The 21,939-nt window shown below is 33.4% G+C and overlaps 1 protein-coding gene and 1 long non-coding RNA gene across 2 annotated transcripts; both read right to left on the bottom strand.

Moving 5' to 3' along the window:
- Positions 1-291: 291 nt before the first annotated feature.
- Positions 292-5,232, bottom strand: LOC118768067. Its single transcript, XR_005003982.1, has 2 exons — positions 5,193-5,232; positions 292-2,537 (listed from the first exon to the last, which is right to left on the bottom strand). It is a non-coding gene; the product is annotated as an uncharacterized LOC118768067 (long non-coding RNA).
- Positions 5,233-6,040: 808 nt separating this feature from the next.
- On the bottom strand, positions 6,041-21,094 carry LOC115228737. Its single transcript, XM_029799254.2, has 3 exons — positions 20,864-21,094; positions 13,828-13,991; positions 6,041-6,657 (listed from the first exon to the last, which is right to left on the bottom strand). The coding sequence occupies exons 1-3, from the start codon at positions 21,092-21,094 to the stop codon at positions 6,267-6,269; spliced, it is 786 nt and encodes a 261-aa protein (XP_029655114.1). The 3' UTR covers positions 6,041-6,266.
- Positions 21,095-21,939: the final 845 nt, after the last annotated feature.

The following is a 21,939-nucleotide window of genomic DNA, read 5'->3' as shown; positions in this document are numbered from 1 at the left end:
ACTTATACAAATGTACATGCATATATATGTACATATATACATATATATTTACATACATATATATATATGCATATATATATATATAATATATATATATTATATATATATATATATACACATGCATATATATACATATATGCAAGCACATTTATATATATATGTGTGTGTGTTTATGTAGTTATGTAACTCTAGTCGTATATATATGGCTTCAACTGTAGTCATATGTACATATGCTTAAGTGTATATATTCCTTAAGAGTATATAATTATGTGTGTACTTGTATGAATTGTTTATATAATTCAGGTAGTTAATTATAAACCTCTTCACACTAATTTTACTCGATTTATGGTAATCCTTTAATGCAGGGTTGGTATTATCACTTGGATTAGAATACAATATTTTATAGAAATGATAAACACGATGGCAACAAATAATGAAATTAGCAAGCATACATACTTAACATAGAATATATATTGGAAAAAAAAAAGAACAGAAATTTCACCTGGCCTAGAAATATTTAAATTGGGTATAAACGACATTTATATAGAGTATTTTTGACACACCAATCTTCCAAGCCATCATAATTGATAACTCGTTAGCTGTCGGCAATTTTGTATGCATTATCTCAATTTCTATTTTAGAGAGATTTTAAATCAATATAGAGGTATCTGATGACTAGTGAATGTAAACATTCAATGAACTGTGTTATAGTATTTTCTTAACAAAGTAATACTACTGACATACTCCGCCACCCACCTCAACATGTCTGCTGCTGCAAAAGGCTTTCATCGTAGACATTGAAATCAAATTGTATGTAATCAGAAAGATTATCAAAATTTCGGCAGCATATAACAATTTAATTTCATAGAATTATGTCTTCATAAATGGAATAAAAAGAGGGAAAAAAATGAAAAAGGAAAGAAAAACTTCGATAAATGGATCCTCCATTTTGTTATTTGTTTAGAAAACAGTCACCAGCTCCTCCTCCTGATGAAATAGTCGTTGCTATTTCTTATAGTTTTGGAACTTCAAAGTATGGTGTAACAATAAGAATGTGAAAGAAATAGGGAAGAAAAGATATTGTCTTCCTCGTTATTATTTTTCTTCTGTTATCATGAACTCTATTTTGTTGAATTTTTCGTCTTAAATGAGCTTTCAATTATTTGCATTCAATTTTGGCTAGGTGGCTTATTCTGGAAAGAGGTCACCGTTTCGTTTAACGCTTTTGTTTATTCTGGGCTTCTTTGAATGAAAGACTGTATTTAAGAATGGATGAAATATCGGCTCTTATCATTAGATTACTAATATCGTTAACATTATTTATATCTTTGGTCGATATGAATATTAAATAACATAACTGATGATTTTAAATATTCAAATTATTCAGCTTATTTCGAGGTAGAAAGCTTTCTTTTCTTTCGCGTTTGGATATAAGTGAAAAGACCCAATGCAGATTAAAATTTTCATATGAATATGAAGCTCTTTCATTGATGAATGGTAGTGCACGATACTGATTCTGCGATCTTTCTTTTCAATCACCCTGCTTTATTCGAATCTATATAAATCCACACAAACACACACACACACATACACACACACACACACACACACACACACACACAAACACAAACACACACACACACACGCGCGCACACTCTCTCTCTATTTCTCACGTGCGCACGCACACTCAGACTTACTCCATACGCTCAAATATTCTCAGGTATATCTTCATAATAGTATATATTAAAAGAGAAAACTTCGAATGATTAGCTGGGTTTAAAAAATATGTAGGTTGTCCATATTTCTGATAAATTTAATGATCCAAGATTAAGTTCTTAGCATCGATTTGTTTGTAAATTAAGCTTACAGTAAAACTAAAAACAAATTGCAATAAACAACATGAGTTTTTCCCAACTTTTGAAATCATTAATAATGAAAATGATTTCAGATAATGAAGATTGTTAAACTGCACACATACTTTGGTGTTAGACAAAACTATTAATTTCGAAATTGTTCTAAATTATTATATATGATTATATATTTGTACGTGTTTCTTATAAATGGTGATAATATACTTTTTATTACTTAAAAAAAAAGCTGACGATTTCATCTCAAATAACGCCAACGCTTTCCTTCAAGCTTCGATTCCAACGCTATAAAATATTGCAGTGACTCTATGGTTAATTCTTTAAGATGACATTCGAGTATCGAAGAACGGAACTGTACTGAGTTGGTAGAAATATTATGAGCCGCAAATTCGTAGCCTTACTAACCATAGCTAGCATGGTTAACATCGCTTTCGAAATCCCTATTCTATTAAATTAACAAAATATGAAATAAAAAAATTATATGAAAAGAAATAAGTATTTTCTGTTTCTTAAATGTAATTAATTAATTAATCAATTAACAAATTAATTCCCGATTTAATTCTGAAAATCTATTCGTGGGTGATTTCCTTTTAATAAGAAATTGCTTCATTCAACCAGTCTTTCTGTCTGGCTCATTTTATGTATGTATGTATGCATGCATGTATGCATCTGTATGCATGTTTTAATGTACGTTCGTATGCATGTATGTATGCATTCAGGAATCTATTTATGAAGGTATGCATGAAAGCGAGTATGTTTGTAAGTAATCATACATATACGTATGTATACATATATATGTGTATGCATGTATCTAAGCATGTGTGCATGCGTATATTCATGAAAGCTTGTATGTCTGAACGTAAGTACTTGTGTACGAATACATGTATGTATGAATTTATGAATGCAGAAAATACGTCTGAACGTGTTTGTATGTGAGAGTACACATGTACATATTTTGAGTATATAAGCATATAGGTGTCTTAACATGTGCCTGCCAAATTACATTTTTCAGCTCAAGAAGTTATTATGGATAGATATGGATTAATAACGCAGTATATCATTGAAATCCTCCATGTCAGCAAAAAAATAATAAAAATAAAATCAATAAAATAAACAATTCAACAAATAATAAGAACCCAAAAAGATAAAAACAAAAACAACAAACAAACGAGAATAAATTGATACGTTGATAGAATAAAGCTTGAGATAATATAATATGGAAATCAGATAATAATGTTTGGCGTATATATATATATATTATGTTATATATTATATATATTATAATGTCAACAACAATACATTCGAAAACTCAACCAATGTGAATATACATGCATACATACACATATGAACTTACATGCATACGTACATACATTAGTGGTGTTTATTTCCTTTAATGTACATATATGTATCATACATATATGTATTATACATATATGTAATATATATATGTATTATACACACACACACATGTATATATATATATATATATTTATATACATATATATATATATATATGTGTGTGTATATATATGCATATACATACATATATATATATATACTTATATAACTGTATATATTTTGATATTAATGTATATATACAAATACATATGCATATATATATATGTATATATATATATGTATATATAAATGTGTATATGTGTGTGTATGTAAAGCTTACATACGCAATTACATATAGATATCATAGATATACATTAGATGTGCATGCGTGAGAGTTTATAAACGATATAGGACATGATAAACCGTATAAGATTTGCATATGTATGTGTACGGCACTGTGGGCATAAATGATTATAACGTATGGTACTTTCTATAATTGCAAAACTTAAAACTGAAATATTGAAAAATAATAATAATAATATTAACAACAATAACAATAATAATAATAATAATAATAAATAATAATAATAATAATAATAATAATAATGATGATCATAATAATAATAATGATAATAATAATATTAATAATAATAATAATAATAATAATAATAATAATGACAATGATAATAATAATAATGATAATGACAAAAATAATAATAATAATGATAATAATAATAATAATAATAATAATGATAATAATAATAATAATAATAATGATAATAATAGTAATAATGACGATGATGATGATAATAATAATAATAATAATTTTAATAATGATAATAATAATAATAATAATAATAGTAATAATAATAATAATAATGATAATAATAATAATAATAATAATAATAATGACGATGATAATAATAATGATAAAAATAATAATGATAATGATAAAAATAATAATAATAATGATAATAATAATAATAATAATAATAATGATAATAATAATATTTATAATGGTAATAATGTAATAATAATAATAATAATGCTAATAATAATAATAATAATAATAATAATAATAATAATGATAATAAGTGTAATAATAATAATGATAAGGAAAAAATAAATGCTTGGCAACTTCACTCCAAAAGAAAAATAATAATGAACAAATAATATTCTTTGGAAACCAAAAACCAAATGTAAAACGTCAAAATCAGCATAACAAGAAAAAGAAACCAACAAAAACAATCCAATGCTTATGTGTATATGTTCGAGTCCTATATACATTATTCATACAACTGTTTGAAAGATATATTTTTTTCCATGGGACCTGAAATTATCAGTGGTATTTCATTTCGTCGTTCTTTTTAGAAACTATAGACTTTGAAAACTGTCTTTTTTTTTGTTTTATACCAATGTACATATATGCATATATGTATATGTATATAAAGATATATGTATATATATATATATACACACACATACACACATACATATATATATATATCTATATATATGTATATATAAGTGTATGTTTATATAAACATGTATACACACATATCTATATACTTAGTATATAAACACACACACATACATATGTACAGAGATAAGCATATATATATATGTATACATATGTATATAGATATGCATACGTATATAGATATATCAGTGCATATATGCATATCTATATGTATATATATTTGTTAATATATATGTATTTAGATATACATGTGTATATATAATACATGTATGTATATATATATTTATATACATCAATGTATATGACTATATATATATACACGTATCTATATGTATATTTATATACATCAATATATATATATATATACATATATATATATAAATATCATTATATATACATTATATACGTATGTCAATATATATGATATATATGTGTACATGTAATGCATATATGTATATATAAAAATATATATGTTAATTATAATATTTGTGTATATATACATATACGTACATATGCATGTATGCATATATATATACATGTAAATATATATATATATTATATATATATATATAATATATATATATATATAGATAGATAGAATATATATGTGTTTTGTGTGTGGTGTGTGTGTAGGTACAAGAGGTGGTCAGACTCTGCATAAGGAGTAGACATGGTCATATATCTATCTATATATACATAGATATGTGACTGTAGATTCATACGTAAATACGTATATATATATATATATATATATATATATATATATATATATATATATATACACATTTATATATATACATATATATATATATACATACATATATATATATATATATATATATACATATGTGTGTGTGTGTATGTATACTTTTTAATAATACAGTTCCGTATTTTCTAGAAGATCAATTTCCGAATGTAGAAAATACTGTCATGAAGACATAGAAAAAAATACCCCAAAAAACAACAACAAAAAATGAAAACATTGAAGAAAATCTTCGTGTAAAGTATTTCGCAGTTATGAGAAGTTTCTTTTCTGATATCGTTGTCTTTGTGGAAAAGATTAGACCGTAAAAATAAAATGAAATGAATATTTTTTCTATCTCCTTCTCCATCATCTTCATTATCTTCATATTCTTATGTTACCATGTCACACAGATAATTTGTATGATACATTCATCAAAGATTGATTGACAGTATTTTTTTCTGTTTTTCTTTAATTTTGGCATTAACATGATATTCAGTCTTGTTAGTTTATATGTTATGTATTTCCCAGTCACATTTTCGCATCCATATTAAAAATCTTTTACTCTGTCTTAGGTCAATCCTGTTTCCTATTATTTTTATTATTTTTTCCTCAAATAAAATTCCAGTACTCATTTTTATAAAATAACAAAGTGAATATCATTTTGCTTTTTTTTTCTCATTCCCGAAATAATTTTCGCTGCTATTCATTTGTTAATTTGAATTATATTCATATCTTTATCACTTTCGCCATTTTAATGTCCTGGGCATATTTCCTTATGTATTTATTATCGTTAAAAATGTTCCTTTTCTTTTTCCCCCTTAACGAAATCGTTATTTTAAAGGACACTTTCAATTTCTCGGTTGTCAACTTCAATGTAATAATTTCCATTATGATATCTTGTTTTACCCGCCTGAGGTTTTGGTTCTTCGTCTACAGACATGGCTGTCGTATAACTTGGCGAGCGCCTGAAAACCTGTTTGTTTAAATGGGGCGTGCCCGTTGATAGCTGTGTTGTGTTAGTTTGATCATCAGCAGGATCTGACAACAGCACCGGAACCGAAACTGGTTCCATTAGTTCACATTTATAGCCTTTCTTCATCGGAGAATCCTCATTATCGTTGTCTTCTTTGAATTTAATGGCTTTCTTCGTTTCGCGTGCACAGGGATTGTAGCAGTCTGATTGCAATTTCCAAACGGCACCAGGCTCCGGAGTAATTCCGCACGATCTAAAATAACAAGATATAAAAAAAAATTATAGAAGGCCAAAAGCCATACAAGACAAAAAATCAATACACTGTCAAATGGTAAATTTTAATTAATATTGGATTTTTAACTCATTTCAAACGTTCTGCATTTTAGGAATAGGAGGAAGGAGGCTAATGTGACATTTTGTCTTTCCTAAAGTTATTAGCTCCAATGGAGACTACAAAAGTGAAGACTTATATTTTAAATAAAATTACACCACTGACAATGTGAAGCATTTTCAATAGAAGAAATGTCATAACATAAATGTAGCAATAATATATTTATGTTCTAAAGAATAGCGAAAACATTAACAAGAACAAAAACAATTGTTTCTTAATTAGACTTAGATTTAGAGTTAGATTCAAGTGCTTGTTATTTGTTAGATGTAGGAGCAGGTATGGCTGTGTGGTTAAGATGCACGCTTCGCAATGAAGTGGTTTTGATTTTAGTCCAACCGCGCAGCATTTGGGTTGGTGTCTTCTACTACAGCCCCGGGCCGATCAATGCTTCGGGAGTGTGACTAACGGAACCTTGAGATTATTTTTACTTCTCAAGTGGCGCTAGTCTCAATTGCTTTCAGGTCAACTTTTTATGGACTACCTGAAATTCTTTAGGAACAATGAAAAGCAGCTTAGTTCACTGCTACCAATCAAGGCTTCGCTGCTCATCAGGCCGAGAAGGGAAAACTGTCAAGGAATCGGCCGCTCTCTGACTGGTTTGTGATCGAGTCTAAAGCAGTAGAAATCTCCGGTGGTCTTGGCCCCCGAGCCATATTTCTGCCCTCTGCTGTTGGGATAGAGATGGCTGTCTGCTAGTGGCCATTCTCCAGAGTAGCGACTTTTCCATTTTGTCCGCTGGGGTCATAAGGCTGACTGACAAGTCCTTTTAGATTATTGCTTTGTTTCTACACTATTTTCACTATTACCAACACTACATAAACATATTTTTATAATAGTATTTCAAAATAGACTCACTGATTCAAACAGTGCATTGCTTTAGCGTAGACATTAGAATGCAGTCTGGACTGAAAAAGTGATGAGTGTTGATTCTAAAAAATAGGTAAAGTCCAACACGAGGATAGGGTGAAGTTGCCTTCGCGGCAGGAGAGAAAGAAGGATACATGTGTTTGGGCATATTGGAAAAACGTAAATGAAGAAAATGACGGAAAGACAAATAAAGAAACTCTATGAAGATAACCTTATCAAGTGAAGAAAATATTCTCTCAGGAGTATTACAGAAGGCCGAATTTGGTTTTGAAAACCAAAGTCAGACATAACAGTCTTTTGAATACCCAAGGCAGACATAACTGCGCTCGGCATTGCAGTGAAAGCATGTGATAAAAGAAGACAACTGAATAATAATAAGAGAATATGAAGCCGGACGTAGTTTTAATTGAGAAAGAAAACAAACTATGCTGGATCATAGATATAGCATGCCCTACTGACAACAAGGTATGCGATAAGGAAGAAAGAAAAGTTGAGAGATATGATAGATTAGCTTGGGAAGTTAAGCAATTGTAGTCGATGAAAAAGGTAGCAGTAGTACTAATAATTGTCGGAGCCCTGGGAACAGTGAGCAAAAATTTCGAGAAGTACGTGGAACAAATTGGGGCAGTAATAAGGATGGAGTACTTGCAGAAAACAGCACTGCTTGGAACTGCTCGAATAGTCCGAAGGGTACTCGAAAACTTAGAGGTGTTACCTTAGTTCACTGGTAGTGAACAGGTGACACTGTAGTGCATCTCCAGCGTTAGTAGCTGTGCAAAGGCAATAATAATAATAATAATAATAATAATAATAATAATAATAATAATAATAATAATAATAATAATAATATAATAATAATGATAATAATAATAATAATAAGAAGAAGAATAAGAATAAGAATAAGAAGAATAAGAATAAGAATAAGCAAAGTACCTAGCCATTGAATTACACAGAGACTATGGAAAGTGCGGGTAAAATATATACCTGTAGTTATAGGCGCATTGAGAACTATCCCTAAAGATTTAAACAGATGGATAAAGGAAATAAGCACAAAACCCAGTTTAGTATGGTTCCAGAAAACATTGTTATTAGGGACAGCTAAGATACTTAGGAGGGTTCTTGGCATCTAAATTAAAGTGCTGTAGCCCGATGTTAAGATCTTTTCTTTTCTAACAGTATAATCTATTGTGTATATGAATAATAATAATGATTATAATAGTGCCCTGATGCAGTACCAAGCAGTGGCTCTCATGGCTTCTGATCGTAACTGATTGGAAGTGTTATCACGTACATTCTTTTGTCTTGGTATAAAAGAAAGCTACAGTAAATATTCGGCTCAATACCACAGATTTACTTGTCAGTTGTTTGATCTTAACCAGCTGAGCACTTCCCTTAGTGGCTGACGATATGCGCATCTCTACTCACGAGCAGAAGTAGCGGAGGAGCATCATAGCCATGTGTTGAGAGGAATTCTTTGGAGCTTGGAAAATTCATCTCTGGAAATAGGGACCTTTTGAGCGGGATAGTCTACTCAGCCTGAAAAAAATTCTGACTGGGCCCCACCTGCAAGGTCATGCACTTTTTATCTTGATATGAAATCACCATGTCCTGCACTTATAGTTGTGATGCATGTGCCTGGTGTACCCTTATCGGATGGGTAGTCATGATGGGCTTCGTATGTTTTACCCTAGTGTCACCTTGATGGCATGCACTAAATAATAATAATGATGATAATAATAATAATAATAATAATAATAATATAATAATAATAATAATAATAATAATAATAAAAATTAAAATAATATTTGAAAAGGATTGACGTAATTCGTCACAAAGGTAAATAGACAATACGAAGAGGGCGATGCGATTGCCATAGATGTTTTATAGGTTGAACGATATTTCGACAGCTAGCTCTTGTCGAGTTCAAAATGAAAAGTGATATATAGAAATTCAAAATTGTAGAAATTCAAATGCAAAGTTTGAACGAGGCAACCAGCGTTCCCACATTGATGGAATGACACAATCAGAAAATGTAAACATTTTAAAATTTACAACTGGTAAAAAGGAGAAAAAAAGAGATAAAAGAAAAGAACAGAAAAAAGCAGAATATTTAATCAAAGTTTTGTGTAAGTATGATGATATTCTGTCATTTTATTTATCCCTCTAGAGCGTGATGTTAACTCCCAAGTATATTTCTTCTCATGCATTTTGAGGACTGAGAACGTAGCAGATTGAGAATATTTTCTGAGAATAGGCACTTTCAAGTCTTTTTCAAAATTGCGGCCGTTTGAAACGAAATGTTCGGCAAGTTCTGTCGAACTACTGTTATTTTGCCTGACGTTGAATCTGTGACCATTGAACCTTTTGTCTAATTGTTCAGTTGTACAACCAACATAAACCAAGTTGTGTTTGGTGCATTCTGCTGCGTACTCCAAATGGAAATCTCTACACGTCCCACATTCCGTATAAGTCATAACATTTCTGTTATGATTCCTGACAAAATCAGCACAATGAACAGGGCTTACATCTCTTGCGACTGTTTTTCAAGGTATAGCGTGCAGAAACTCCAATGTTAGTTTTCTTGGAGTCAAAAGTTGGGGTTAATAGTTCTCTTATATTTTTATTTCGTCTAAAGGCTACAATAGGCGGCTGAGGGAATATATGCTTGAAGCGAGGATATTTTCCCGCAACTTGCTGCTAACTTTCATGCAACATCTTGTAAATGCCAGCGCAATTTCGGTGACAGTTAATCACCAAGGGAATTCTGTCACATAATTTACTTTGCTAAAATTATGTGTGAAAGTTTGACTTTCTTTGCTAATCTTAGCTATGTCATTTGCAATTTCCTTTAATCGTGATTCATCGTAACCGCGTTTGACATAATGGTATACAAAAATATTTGCATGATTCTAGTAATCCCTTATGTCAGTACAAATCCGTTTTATCCTCAAAAATTAGGATTTCAGATTTGACCGAATTAAATGATGTGGATGATCAGAGTGGCGGTGGAGGTAAATATAGGATGACGTGACTTGCAAAATAACTATTCTGCCTCCAGAAAGCTTAACTTTTGTGTCCAAAAATTCAACGATAGTGTTTGAAAAACTAGACGCAGCTTTTATGCTAGACTTAAAGCCATAGATTTTAGTGTAACGCTCACAGAAATGTAAGAAGTCAATTAAACTATCCTGGATCTTTCCCATACAAAAAAGACTTCATCAATGAACTGTAACCAGAGTACTGGTTCATGACCATGTAAGGATTTGAATGTCTTCAGTGACTGTGTCTCGAATTTTGTCATCAAGACATTAGCAAAATTAATTGCCATGAGTGTAACCATGGCGCAACCCTTCATATGGTGGTAAAACTTTTGTCCAAATTTCATTGTGTTACTTTGTAACACAAACCTCAATAATCTACAGAGAAAATTTGATGGAATACTTTTGTTTGACCGCTTTTCGAAGGCATCCATGCATGCTTCTACCCCTTCATCGTGGTCAATATTGGGATATAAGAAAGAAACATCCATGGTTACCAAAAACAGTTTTCAACATGGCTTCGGTGCTTAAAAAAGTTGTTGATTTTAGACACAAAATCAAAGGTATCCTGAATATAGGAACTTGATTTTTTTGCGACAGACCGTAGAAAGTTGTCTAGCCACTCCGAAATTTTGAATGTGCAACATTCATATCCGCTGCAAATTGGGTGCATTGGAGGAAATCTTTCGAACGTTTTGTGTATTTTGGGGAGACCATAAGATATAGGTGTTCTTTGTGACCGTAAAATTCTGGATTCGGTCTTATTAATGACATTATTTTACTTCATATCCAGAATTATTTTATCAAATTCTTCTCTGTAATTGGGGTTTGGATCAACAGGTAATTCTTCATATGACGTTTTGTCGCTTAAAACTTCTTCACAAACCGAAATATACTCACATTTGTCCATAATCACAATGTCGCCTCCCTTATCTGCCATTTTAATAACAATAGAATCATTATTAGCTAGACAATGGAGTGATAACGATGGGAACTTGATTTATGTTGGTTGTACAACAGAACAATTAAACAGAAGATTCAATGGGCAAGAGATATGACGTCAGGCACAATAATAGTATTTCGACAGAACTTGCCGAACATTTTAGATCAAACGGCTGCAATTTTGAAAAAGACTTGAAAGTGCATATTCTCAGAAAATATTCTCAATCTGCTACACATTCAGTACTCAAAATGCATGAGGAGAAATGCGTTTGTGAGTTATTGACATAACGTTCTGAATACATGAATAAAATGGTAGGAGAATTTCATCATACGGACCGCGAAAGTATGACCCATCGATCTTTTCCGAAACAACTTTCTTGTTTTTTTCTTTTTTCTTTATTTTCTCTTTCTTTCTTTCTTTCTTTCTTTCTTTCTTTCTTTCTTTCTTTCTTTCTTTCTTTCTTTCTTTCTTTCTTTCTCTTTATACCAGCTGTAAACTTGAAAACTGAAGATTGATGATGTCATTCCATCAACCTGGGAACGCTGGTTGCCTCGTTCAGATTTTGTATTTGAATTTCTATAATTTCGTATTTCTATGTACCACTTTTCCTTTTGAGCTTCACAAAGACAGGATAAACTATCGAAATATCGTTCAACCAATAAAACATCTATTATAATCGCATCGCGCCCGTCGTATTGCCTCCTCCTCCTCATCATCATCATAATAATAAAATAATAATAATAATAATAATAATAATAATAATAATAATAATAATAATAATAATAGAAGAAGAAGAAGAAGAAGAAGAAGAAAGAGAATAAGAAATTAATAGCAAAGATAATGCGCTTGAACATTTGGCTGATAGGTGGGAACAAAATCATCTGCATGGCAAATATGTGACCTGTAGCAAAGAAGCTGATGTAGGCCAGAAGCACACCCATCAGTGGCTACGGAGCTCAGGGCTAAAGGCAGAGAGTGAAGGCTTTATCTTGACTGCCCAAGATCACAACTTATTGACCCGGAACTATCAAGCCAATGTGATGAAAAATAGTATAGATCCAAAGTGCCAATACTGCAACAAAGGGATAAAAACAGTCGACCACCTAATCTCTTGATGTAAAGTTTTATCACCTGTAGAGTACAAATCAAGACACGAAAGAGTTGGCAAATATCTATATTGGATAATGTGTCGGCATTATAAAATCAAAACTGCTGACAAATGGTACAAACACCACTCTGAGGTTGTAACTGAGGGAGAAAATGTAACTATTCTTTGGGTCTTCCCAGTATGTATAGATCGGACCATCAAGGCAAATAAACTAGATATTGTTGTGAAAGACAAAAGCAATAAAGTCTGTTTATTGATTGACATGAGCATACCCTGTGACCATAATATCTCGGTAAAAGAATTTGCTAATCGAAATCGAAAAGATTTGGCATCTCAAGACAGTTACAATACCAGTGATTGTAGGAGCACTTGGAATTGTGAAAGAAGAAACCGAAAATTATGATTCCATGGGTGATTCGTTCAACATCCTTAAACAACCCTTATTCAGGGACCTTTTGAGCGGGATGGGCCACATGGCCTGATGAAAATTCTAACTGGGCCCCACCTGCAAGATCATGTGCTGTTTATCTTGACATGAGATCACCATGTCGCGCACATATGGTTGTAATGCATGTTCCTGGTGTACCCTTATCAGACGGGTAGTCATGATGGGTATACTGGGCTTCGTATATTTTACCCCTGTGTCTGATGGCATGGACTGCTATCTCACTCAATAATAATAATAATAATAATAATAATAATAATAATAATAATAATAATAATAATAATAATAATAATAATAATAATGATAATAATAATAATGATGCTGATGAAGATGTTGCTAATGATAATGATGACGATGAGGATTTTAAAGCTATGAAAATTAAACCAAATGAAGTGAAAATCAATTGTAAGCAATAACAATAACAAAAACAACAACAATAAGATTGAAGTGAAACATCGATATTCGTGCATTTTCATCTATACCAGCCTCATGTAACACCATTTTATGGGTCATATGAGCTTTCGAGCCAACCCTTTCAGCTGAAAATAACTTCCTTCCTTCTTATTACTCACCGGGCATCGAAATGCTTTGGGAATACTGCAACGTCATTGAAACAATGTAAGATACTTACGTTAGCTGCAAGTGAAGTTTTTCGATTTTAAGAAGAGCAAGGTCTAATTCGTGTCGTGCCTTCCACAACGATGTTTCACAGAGTGGATCTTTGCATCGGTGCCGTCTGCTCCTTTCTATCGCTTCTCTCACTGATTGTTCAAATGTCAATGATTTTCCCATACTCTAACAAAAAGAAAGGAACAAGGACACTTTTGAGAGACCACATCAGTAAAATGTTTATATAAGAAACAGAATGTGAGTGAATGTATTTCATTTCAAGCATTAACGTGTGTGTGAGTGCATAAACCAAAAATAACCAAACATACAGCAGCTATTTACAAGCTTTTCCTTCCTCTATACCTATCGCTGGCAGTGTTGGAGTTCCCGTGCGCTGGGTATAGGATCAAATGGTTGGATATTATAGAACAGACAATAAACATAAATAACGAAAGCATTAACTGCCGGTAGGGACAACGTATTTCGTTATGCAACTGTAATAAACTACCAAATATAAGGAGTTTTGCCGCAATTATTGATCGCATTACTAACTTTAAAAGGAAAATCTGTTTTCATCATCATACTTGAAAGTACCTTCAGACTCGTTACCATCATTCCAAAGGCCATTAGCTTACTAGCTTCATCAAAATTCAATTAAGTTTCCTTGTAAACAGTACAACACCCCTCCCCAAAAAAACAACCAGATCAAGGAGAGTGTGTGCGAAGCAATTAATACTTTCAATTTATGCCAAATTAAACCATGATGTTTACCACTAGTTATAACTAAACCAGCAAGGTCGAATTCAGAAACTTTTCTTTCGAAAAGTTCAATTTTTTTCTCAACAGATAAACGTGCATAAATCTGGATTATTTCTAAATTTCAGAATTTATCAGATGAATGTACATTTGCATTGAAATATCTGCGATTACGCAATCATCTATATTCCTTTAAAGAACTCCTGAATATTTCAGTGTTCGTCTATATTTCAGTTCACTAATCACAATATTTTTCAAATCATATTGACGTTGATTCATCTGAGTTAAATGAGAATAATTCTGTGCCATAACCAAACGTTTATCTCAAATAGCTTTTCTAAAAAAAGCAATTTTAACGATAGCATTCATGGAAAAATCCATCAATAGCGACTAATTTCAATACCGTTTCTTCTGTAGATTCGGTCTGTTTTTCATAAAGAAGATTATATCATGTTGGTCGATTTTGTTCGTGTGAGGAATGTCTATTTCAATTGTACTGCTGTCTGAGAAGATGTCTTCGTAAACGCTCTTCAAATGGAATAAAAGAATGCTAGTTGGAACACCCAAGCACTTCGAAACAGTCCTGCAATTGATAATTAGCTTTTATGACATGCAGCAGGAAACTTTCAGGAAAGAGAATATGTCTGTGAATTTCCTATTGAATTTTTTGGTATATTCCCCGGGATTTTCAAGACAGTGGAATCCCGGAAATATTCTTATACAGAACGCATAGAGTTGCAACAAATACAAGACCCGTCAGAAGAACTATCGATTCCGACATATCTCCATACTTAGATGAATAATTAATTTATCGATTCTGGAAAGTTGAGAGCAAAGTTGGCCTCAGTGAGGAATGAACTCAGAACACAAGAGACAGGAACAATAATAACGTATGGCATTTTGTATGGTAATCTAATGATTCTACCAATTCATATTTGTATTTGTCAGAGAATGAAAAGGTAGGGAAAAAATGACTAAGAAAGTATCTTTTAAACTTTACTCTGCTCTAAATACTCCCTCGTTCCTAACTGTTACTAGCAAGGTTTCCTTACTTTGGCCCAGGTAACTCACTAAGCTCTCGAGTACGATACGCATGCAGTCTTACATACATATCGGTCCCCTTCCTCCATTTTCTCTCTTCGTGTATAGGCCGTCGGTGTCTGCACATAGATGATGGGCTCCATGCACCGTCAGGAGCTTTCCTCACTAACTGTCCATCTGCTTTAGCTCTTTGTCTGTCCACTTCAGGATTTCAGCGCCATACCTGATACTGTTCCCAAGGATACAACAATAATTGGCACTACCTTCATATTCTTCATTTCCCATAGCCGGGCTATTTTGTACTTAAGAAGGTTGTATTTATTTATTCGCCTTCCTTCTTGACTATTCGTGGGTCAAAGGGGCATGCAACACCAACTATGTAACATATGTGGTGCACTTTATTGACCACCACTAGCTCCGGTCTGTTATGCTCAAGCACCTGCTCTATTTGGAATGGGAAATCCCTGATGATTTTGCTAGTCTCCGAATCCGCCATAATAATAATAATAATAATAGTCTTGGTATAAAAGATGGGCTACAGCAAATATTCTGCTCAATACCACAGATTTGCTTGTCAGTTGTTTGACCTTAACCAGTTGAGCATGTCCCTTAGTGGCTGACGATATGTGCATCTCTGATCACGAGCAGAAGTAGTGGGGGAGCATCATAGCCATGTGTTGAGAAGGATTCTTTGGGGTTTGAATAATTCACCTCTGGAAACATAGGTGGTTCTTTCAACATCCTTAAACAACCCTTATTCAGGGACCTTTTGAGCGGGATGGGCTACTCAACCAGAAGAAAATTCTTACTGGGCCCCACCTGCAAGGTCATGTGCTGTTTATCTTGATATGAGATCACCATGTCGCCCACATATGGTTGTGATGCATGTGCCTGGTGTACCCTTATCAGACGGGTAGTCATGATGGGTATGCTGGGCTTTGTATATTTTACCCCTGTGTCACTTTGATGACATGCACTGCTCTCTCCCTCAATAATAATAATAATAATAATAATAATTATAGACGTCGCATAGTATACAATATCGTGAAGTTGTTGACTGAAAATATTGTGTCTACCGGGGGTTTCAACTGTTTGTCAAGTCACAACAAGGACCTCAGACAGGCAGTACTTTACGCAGTATGGGTGCTGACTTTTGCAATACATTCAGATTGTAGGGTATTTCTAAGGGTTTTCAGACGTTTATTTTCAGATTGGGTGGTATTGAACCCAATACTCCCATGAAAATAGGGATATCATTATTATTATTATTATTATTATTATTATTGAGTGAGAGAGCAGTTCATGCCATCAAAGTGACACTGGGGTAAAATATACGAAGCCCAATATACCCATCATGACTACCCGTCTGATAAAGGTACACCAGGCACATGCATCACAACCATATGTGCGCGACATGGTGATCTCATATCAAGATAAACAACACATGACCTTGCAGGTGGGGCCCAGTTAGAATTTTCTTCAGGTTGAGTAGCCCATCCTGCTCAAACGGTCCCTGAATAAGGGTTGCTTTAGGATGTTGAACGAAACACCTATGTTTCCAGAGGTGAACCATTCAAACTCCAAAGAATCCCTCTCAACACATGGCCATGATGCTCCCCCACTACTTCTGCTCGTGATCAGAGATGCACATATCGTCAGCCACTAAGGGACATGCTCAACTGGTTAAGGTCAAACAACTGACAAGCAAACCTGTGGTATTGAGCAGAATATTTGCTGTAGCCCATCTTTTATACCAAGACAAAACAATGTACATGATAACACTTCCAGTCAGTTAAGATCAGAAGCCATGAGAGCCACTGCCTGGTACTGCATCAGGGCATTTATTATTATTATTATTATTATTATTATTATTATTATTATTATTATTATTTTTATCATTACTATTCTTATTATTGTTATTATTATTACTATTAACATTATTATTATTATCGTGTTTGTTAGTATTAGAGAATAAATCAGAAATTGCTTTATGAGAATTTGTGATTAATAATTCATGAAGGTGCATGACATCTGAAAATATTTTGAAACATCTCCAACATAGACAATTACAATATTTGGTATTGAATTATAATGAATTCATACAAACATACATGCACTTAATATATTAACTCAAATACATATATGCATGCATGTATACTTATGTACATGCATACATACATACATACATACATACATACATACATACATACATACATACATACATACATACATACACACGTACATACATACATACATACATGCATACACACATATATACAGGAATACTAACATACATCCATATACATGCATACACATACACACGTATATACATTCATAAGTTCACACGTACGTGTATGTCTTATAATACATACTTTTATCGACAGGTACGTACATACACATACCTAGGTATATACGTGTATATGTCATGTATACATACATGCATGTATATATACATATATATGTATATATACATTCGTGCATACTCACACACACACACATACACACACACACACACACACACACACACACATATATATATATATATACGAATACACACACACATATATAGTCATGTGCATACATAACGTTTTAAAATTCAAATAAGGTACGGATACAACACCCACACATACGCACACACATATATATATACCAACATACATATGATTATACATACGCGCATATAATTGTACGTATATGCGTAGGTAAACGTAAGCATACAAAAAGCAGATACATCCGCAAATATACCAAAGCATATTGTCCCATATATTCTTAACCCAATCGATTTATGGTACAATGAACGAAGGTTTGTAGAAGGCTCTACAGATACTTCAATTTAGGTTCTTGGAGTAGGCATATGCACGCAACCAGCCCTACATTTGGTGTTCACACATTCGCATGAAAAGTAAAGAAAGAGACTCACGTTTGTGTAGTAAAGTGGTATATACCGTATTTGATGGCCTATAACACGCTCGAATGCATAGGACGCACCCTAGCCTAGGCTATACTTTTGTAAAATAAATTACCACTAAGATAATGTTTTAATTCCTCCACATACCTCTATAACTTTATGTTATTACCGGTAATTATAAGCAGTTTATTGCATCCACATTCGATATAAACATACCGTAGGCGATTGTTCATCAATAAATGGCAGCACACGATTTGTAAACATAAATACCATTTTGAACGAGTTTTGAGCGTACATTGAGTGCATTGGATGCAGGGGGATTTTTAAAACCATTTTTGGGTAAGAAAGGTGTGTCTGAGGGGCCATCATATACGGTACATTCCTTTATGAGTATGTGTGTACGTGTGCATATAATTATACATGGACCTACAAATGTCGCTCATATTCCTTTCTAGTCTAGGCACAAGGCTCGGAATTTTGGGGAAGAGGGTCAGTTGATCAGATCGACCCCAGCACGCAACTGGTACTTAATTTATTGATCCCGAAAGAATGAAAGGCAAAGTCGACCACGGCAGAATTAGACCGCAGAACGTAAAGACAGACGAGATACTGCGATGCATTTCGCCCGGCGTGTAAGCGTTTCTGCCAGCTCACTGCCTTAATGTCGCTCATATTGACTTATGCAAGTTAATGAATGTACATGAGTAGCTACTGCATATACCACTTTCAAATTTACGACTTAGGATACTATTATACTGCACCAATTTGGTATTAAGAGGCCCTAGTGTTTAAGTGTCTACCTAAAGAAATCATAACCTAAAAACGACTTATGGAAAAACAAAAGACGAAGGCAGGTGTATGAACGACAAGCAAGTGTATTAGTTTAATACTCGGGAAAATGAAAAAGTATTTTACGTTTCGAGCCTACGCTCTTCAGCAGAAATGAATAGGAGGAATAAACAGAGAGAGAGAGAGAGAGAGAGAGAGAGAGAGAGAGAGAGAGAGAGAGAGGAGAGAGAGAGAGAGGAGAGAGAGAGAGAGAGAGAGAAGGGTGTTAGTTTTCAGCGGTCCAACATGGCGATATATATATATATATATATATATATATATATATATATATATATATATACATATATATCAAACGTGCAGAAAAGAGAGAAGCAGAAGATCGTAGACAAAACACACATGTAAATATGTTCGTAGATACGCTCACTTATCCTACTCTGAGACATGGTAAGACAACGAGTAAGAGACGCTCACACGGTCTCACATAAACAGATACACGCCGATAATACAAAGACTTAAGAAATACATCGAAACGCATACACATACATAAATGTATACCATCCTAAACTTACAACCAGACACTCAAACACATACTTGTACATACCTATACACAGATACATTCAGGCAATCACATTTTGATAGGAGGACAAAGAGGGGAATGAGAGAAAGAAATGCACATACGAGTATATATACATACTAAGGAAGGTAAACATATTAAAGCATTTAATGTATTTTAAATACATACACAGACTACTCCCCCTACACATGAGTATTTCAATAATTCACCAAATTGAAATGTTAAAGTTTAAAAACGAAATTATTTTCCGTGTAATGAAATTTGGAAATTTAATTATTGGTTTCGTGCTAAGAAATTAGGTGATGGTATTTTTTTGTATTGCACAGTGATGTCGATTCAATCAACTGCGTTATATAACTGGTATTTAAAAAAAAATATTCCAGAAGGATGAGGGGACGAGTGCATGCAGTGATGGTTGTGCTAAGCACAGTAGCCAATTGGCTCTCATTTGAGCTCAAGTATGACTATAATGAAGGAGTTGGATTCGCAAATAAATGCTTTCAAATTCCTTCCAACAAGAACAACAATTCAAATCCCGCCGGGGACAATAGCTGTTCGACATAGCTCTACAAGTCAGAGATGTTTGGATACTGTATGAGTATAGAACGGTTTTGTTGCTTTGCTTGCATTTCGAACAGTTTCATACCTACAGAGTTTATCTCGAACCAGGAGTGTCTTCTGAGTGGCGCTGCCAGGTCAGTAATTTCTGGAAGTTATCCAAAGAAGTCACAGAGGGGACAAACAAGGACAGACAAACGGATTAAGTCGATTATATCGACCCCAGTGCGTAACTGGTACTTTATTTATCGATGCCGAAATGATGAAGAGCAAAGTCGACCTTGGCGGAATTTGAACTCAGAACGTAACGGCAGACGAAATACCGCTAAGCATTTCGCCCGGCGTGCTAGCGTTTCTGCCAGCTCACCGCCTTATATGTGATATAACATAACATAGCCTAGTCTAATGTAATATATGACATAATCTACTTACCAAGCTCACTAATCCGCAGCAACCACATTTATCCCATTTCTGTAAAGTTTTCCGTCCAAATCGGAAATAGAAATGTTCAACTACCAATAGAATGCTGCCCAGTGCCATGCCGCAAGCCAATAAAATGAAAGCAGACGTAAAGTTGAGAATTCCCAGAGAGTTGCTAGATTCACCAGTTTGGTCCCGCTTCTTACAGGCTCCTGCTAACCAGAATTTCTGGAGACGTTCCATTTCACCTGAAAGACAAAAGTAGAAGAAAGAAACATATTAAACAACAACAACAACAATGCTGTTCTATATTTAAGAGATGAGGAATTATGCACATTATTTTTCGATGTTATATGCCCACGGGGTATATGGCGTAGTGGTTAAGAGCGCTGGCTACTAACCACAAGATTCCGAGTTCGATTCCAGGCAGTGACCTGAATTATAGTAATAATAATAATAACATCGAAAAATACTTTAGGAATGAAAACCCAGGTTCGAAATTTCCCCAAGACACCTGATGAAGGCTGGAGGGTATATCAGCTGAAACGTTGTGTTAACAACAAACAAGATGAGGACAAATATCCGTCGAATGTAAATAATATAAACAACAAGAATGGCTTCAAATTTTGGCACAAGGCCAGCAATTTCGGGAGAGGGGTAAGTCGATTACATCAACCCCAGTGTTCAACTAATTCTTAATTTTATTGACCTTTAAAGAATGAAAGGCAAAGTCGACCCCAGGACTTATTCATTGTAAGCCTAGTACTTATTCTATCGGTCTCTTTTTTGCCGAACCGCTAAGTTACGGGTACGTAAGCACACCAGCATCAGTTGTCAAGCGATGTTTTTTTTTGGGGGGGGGGGCAAACACAGACACACAAACATATATATATACACACACACACACACACACACACACACACATATATATATATATATATATATATATATATACACATACATACGACGTGCTTCTTTCAGTTTCCGTCAACCAAATCCACTCACAAGGCTTTGTAGTAGAAGCTATAGTAGAAGACACTTGCCCAAGGAGCCACGCAGTAGGACTGAACCCGGAACCATGTGGTTCG

The sequence above is a fragment of the Octopus sinensis genome, linkage group LG2 (genome assembly GCF_006345805.1).
Source record: "Octopus sinensis linkage group LG2, ASM634580v1, whole genome shotgun sequence".
Taxonomy (NCBI): Eukaryota; Metazoa; Mollusca; class Cephalopoda; order Octopoda; family Octopodidae; genus Octopus; species Octopus sinensis.
Note: the sequence above shows the minus strand (reverse complement) of the source record. Positions and strands in the feature narration are given on the sequence as shown.

What these genes read in the sequence shown, in the direction of transcription:
- LOC115228737 (XM_029799254.2), bottom strand. Translation starts at nt 21,094, where the DNA reads ATGGAACGTCTCCAGAAATTCTGGTTAGCAGGAGCCTGTAAGAAGCGG. An exon ending in GCTGCGGATTAGTGAGCTTG is followed by an intron (nt 13,992 to 20,863) that starts GTAAGTAGATTA and finishes TCTTTTTGTTAG; the next exon opens with AGTATGGGAAAATCATTGAC. An exon ending in AAACTTCACTTGCAGCTAAC is followed by an intron (nt 6,658 to 13,827) that starts GTAAGTATCTTA and finishes TTGTTATTTTAG; the next exon opens with ATCGTGCGGAATTACTCCGG.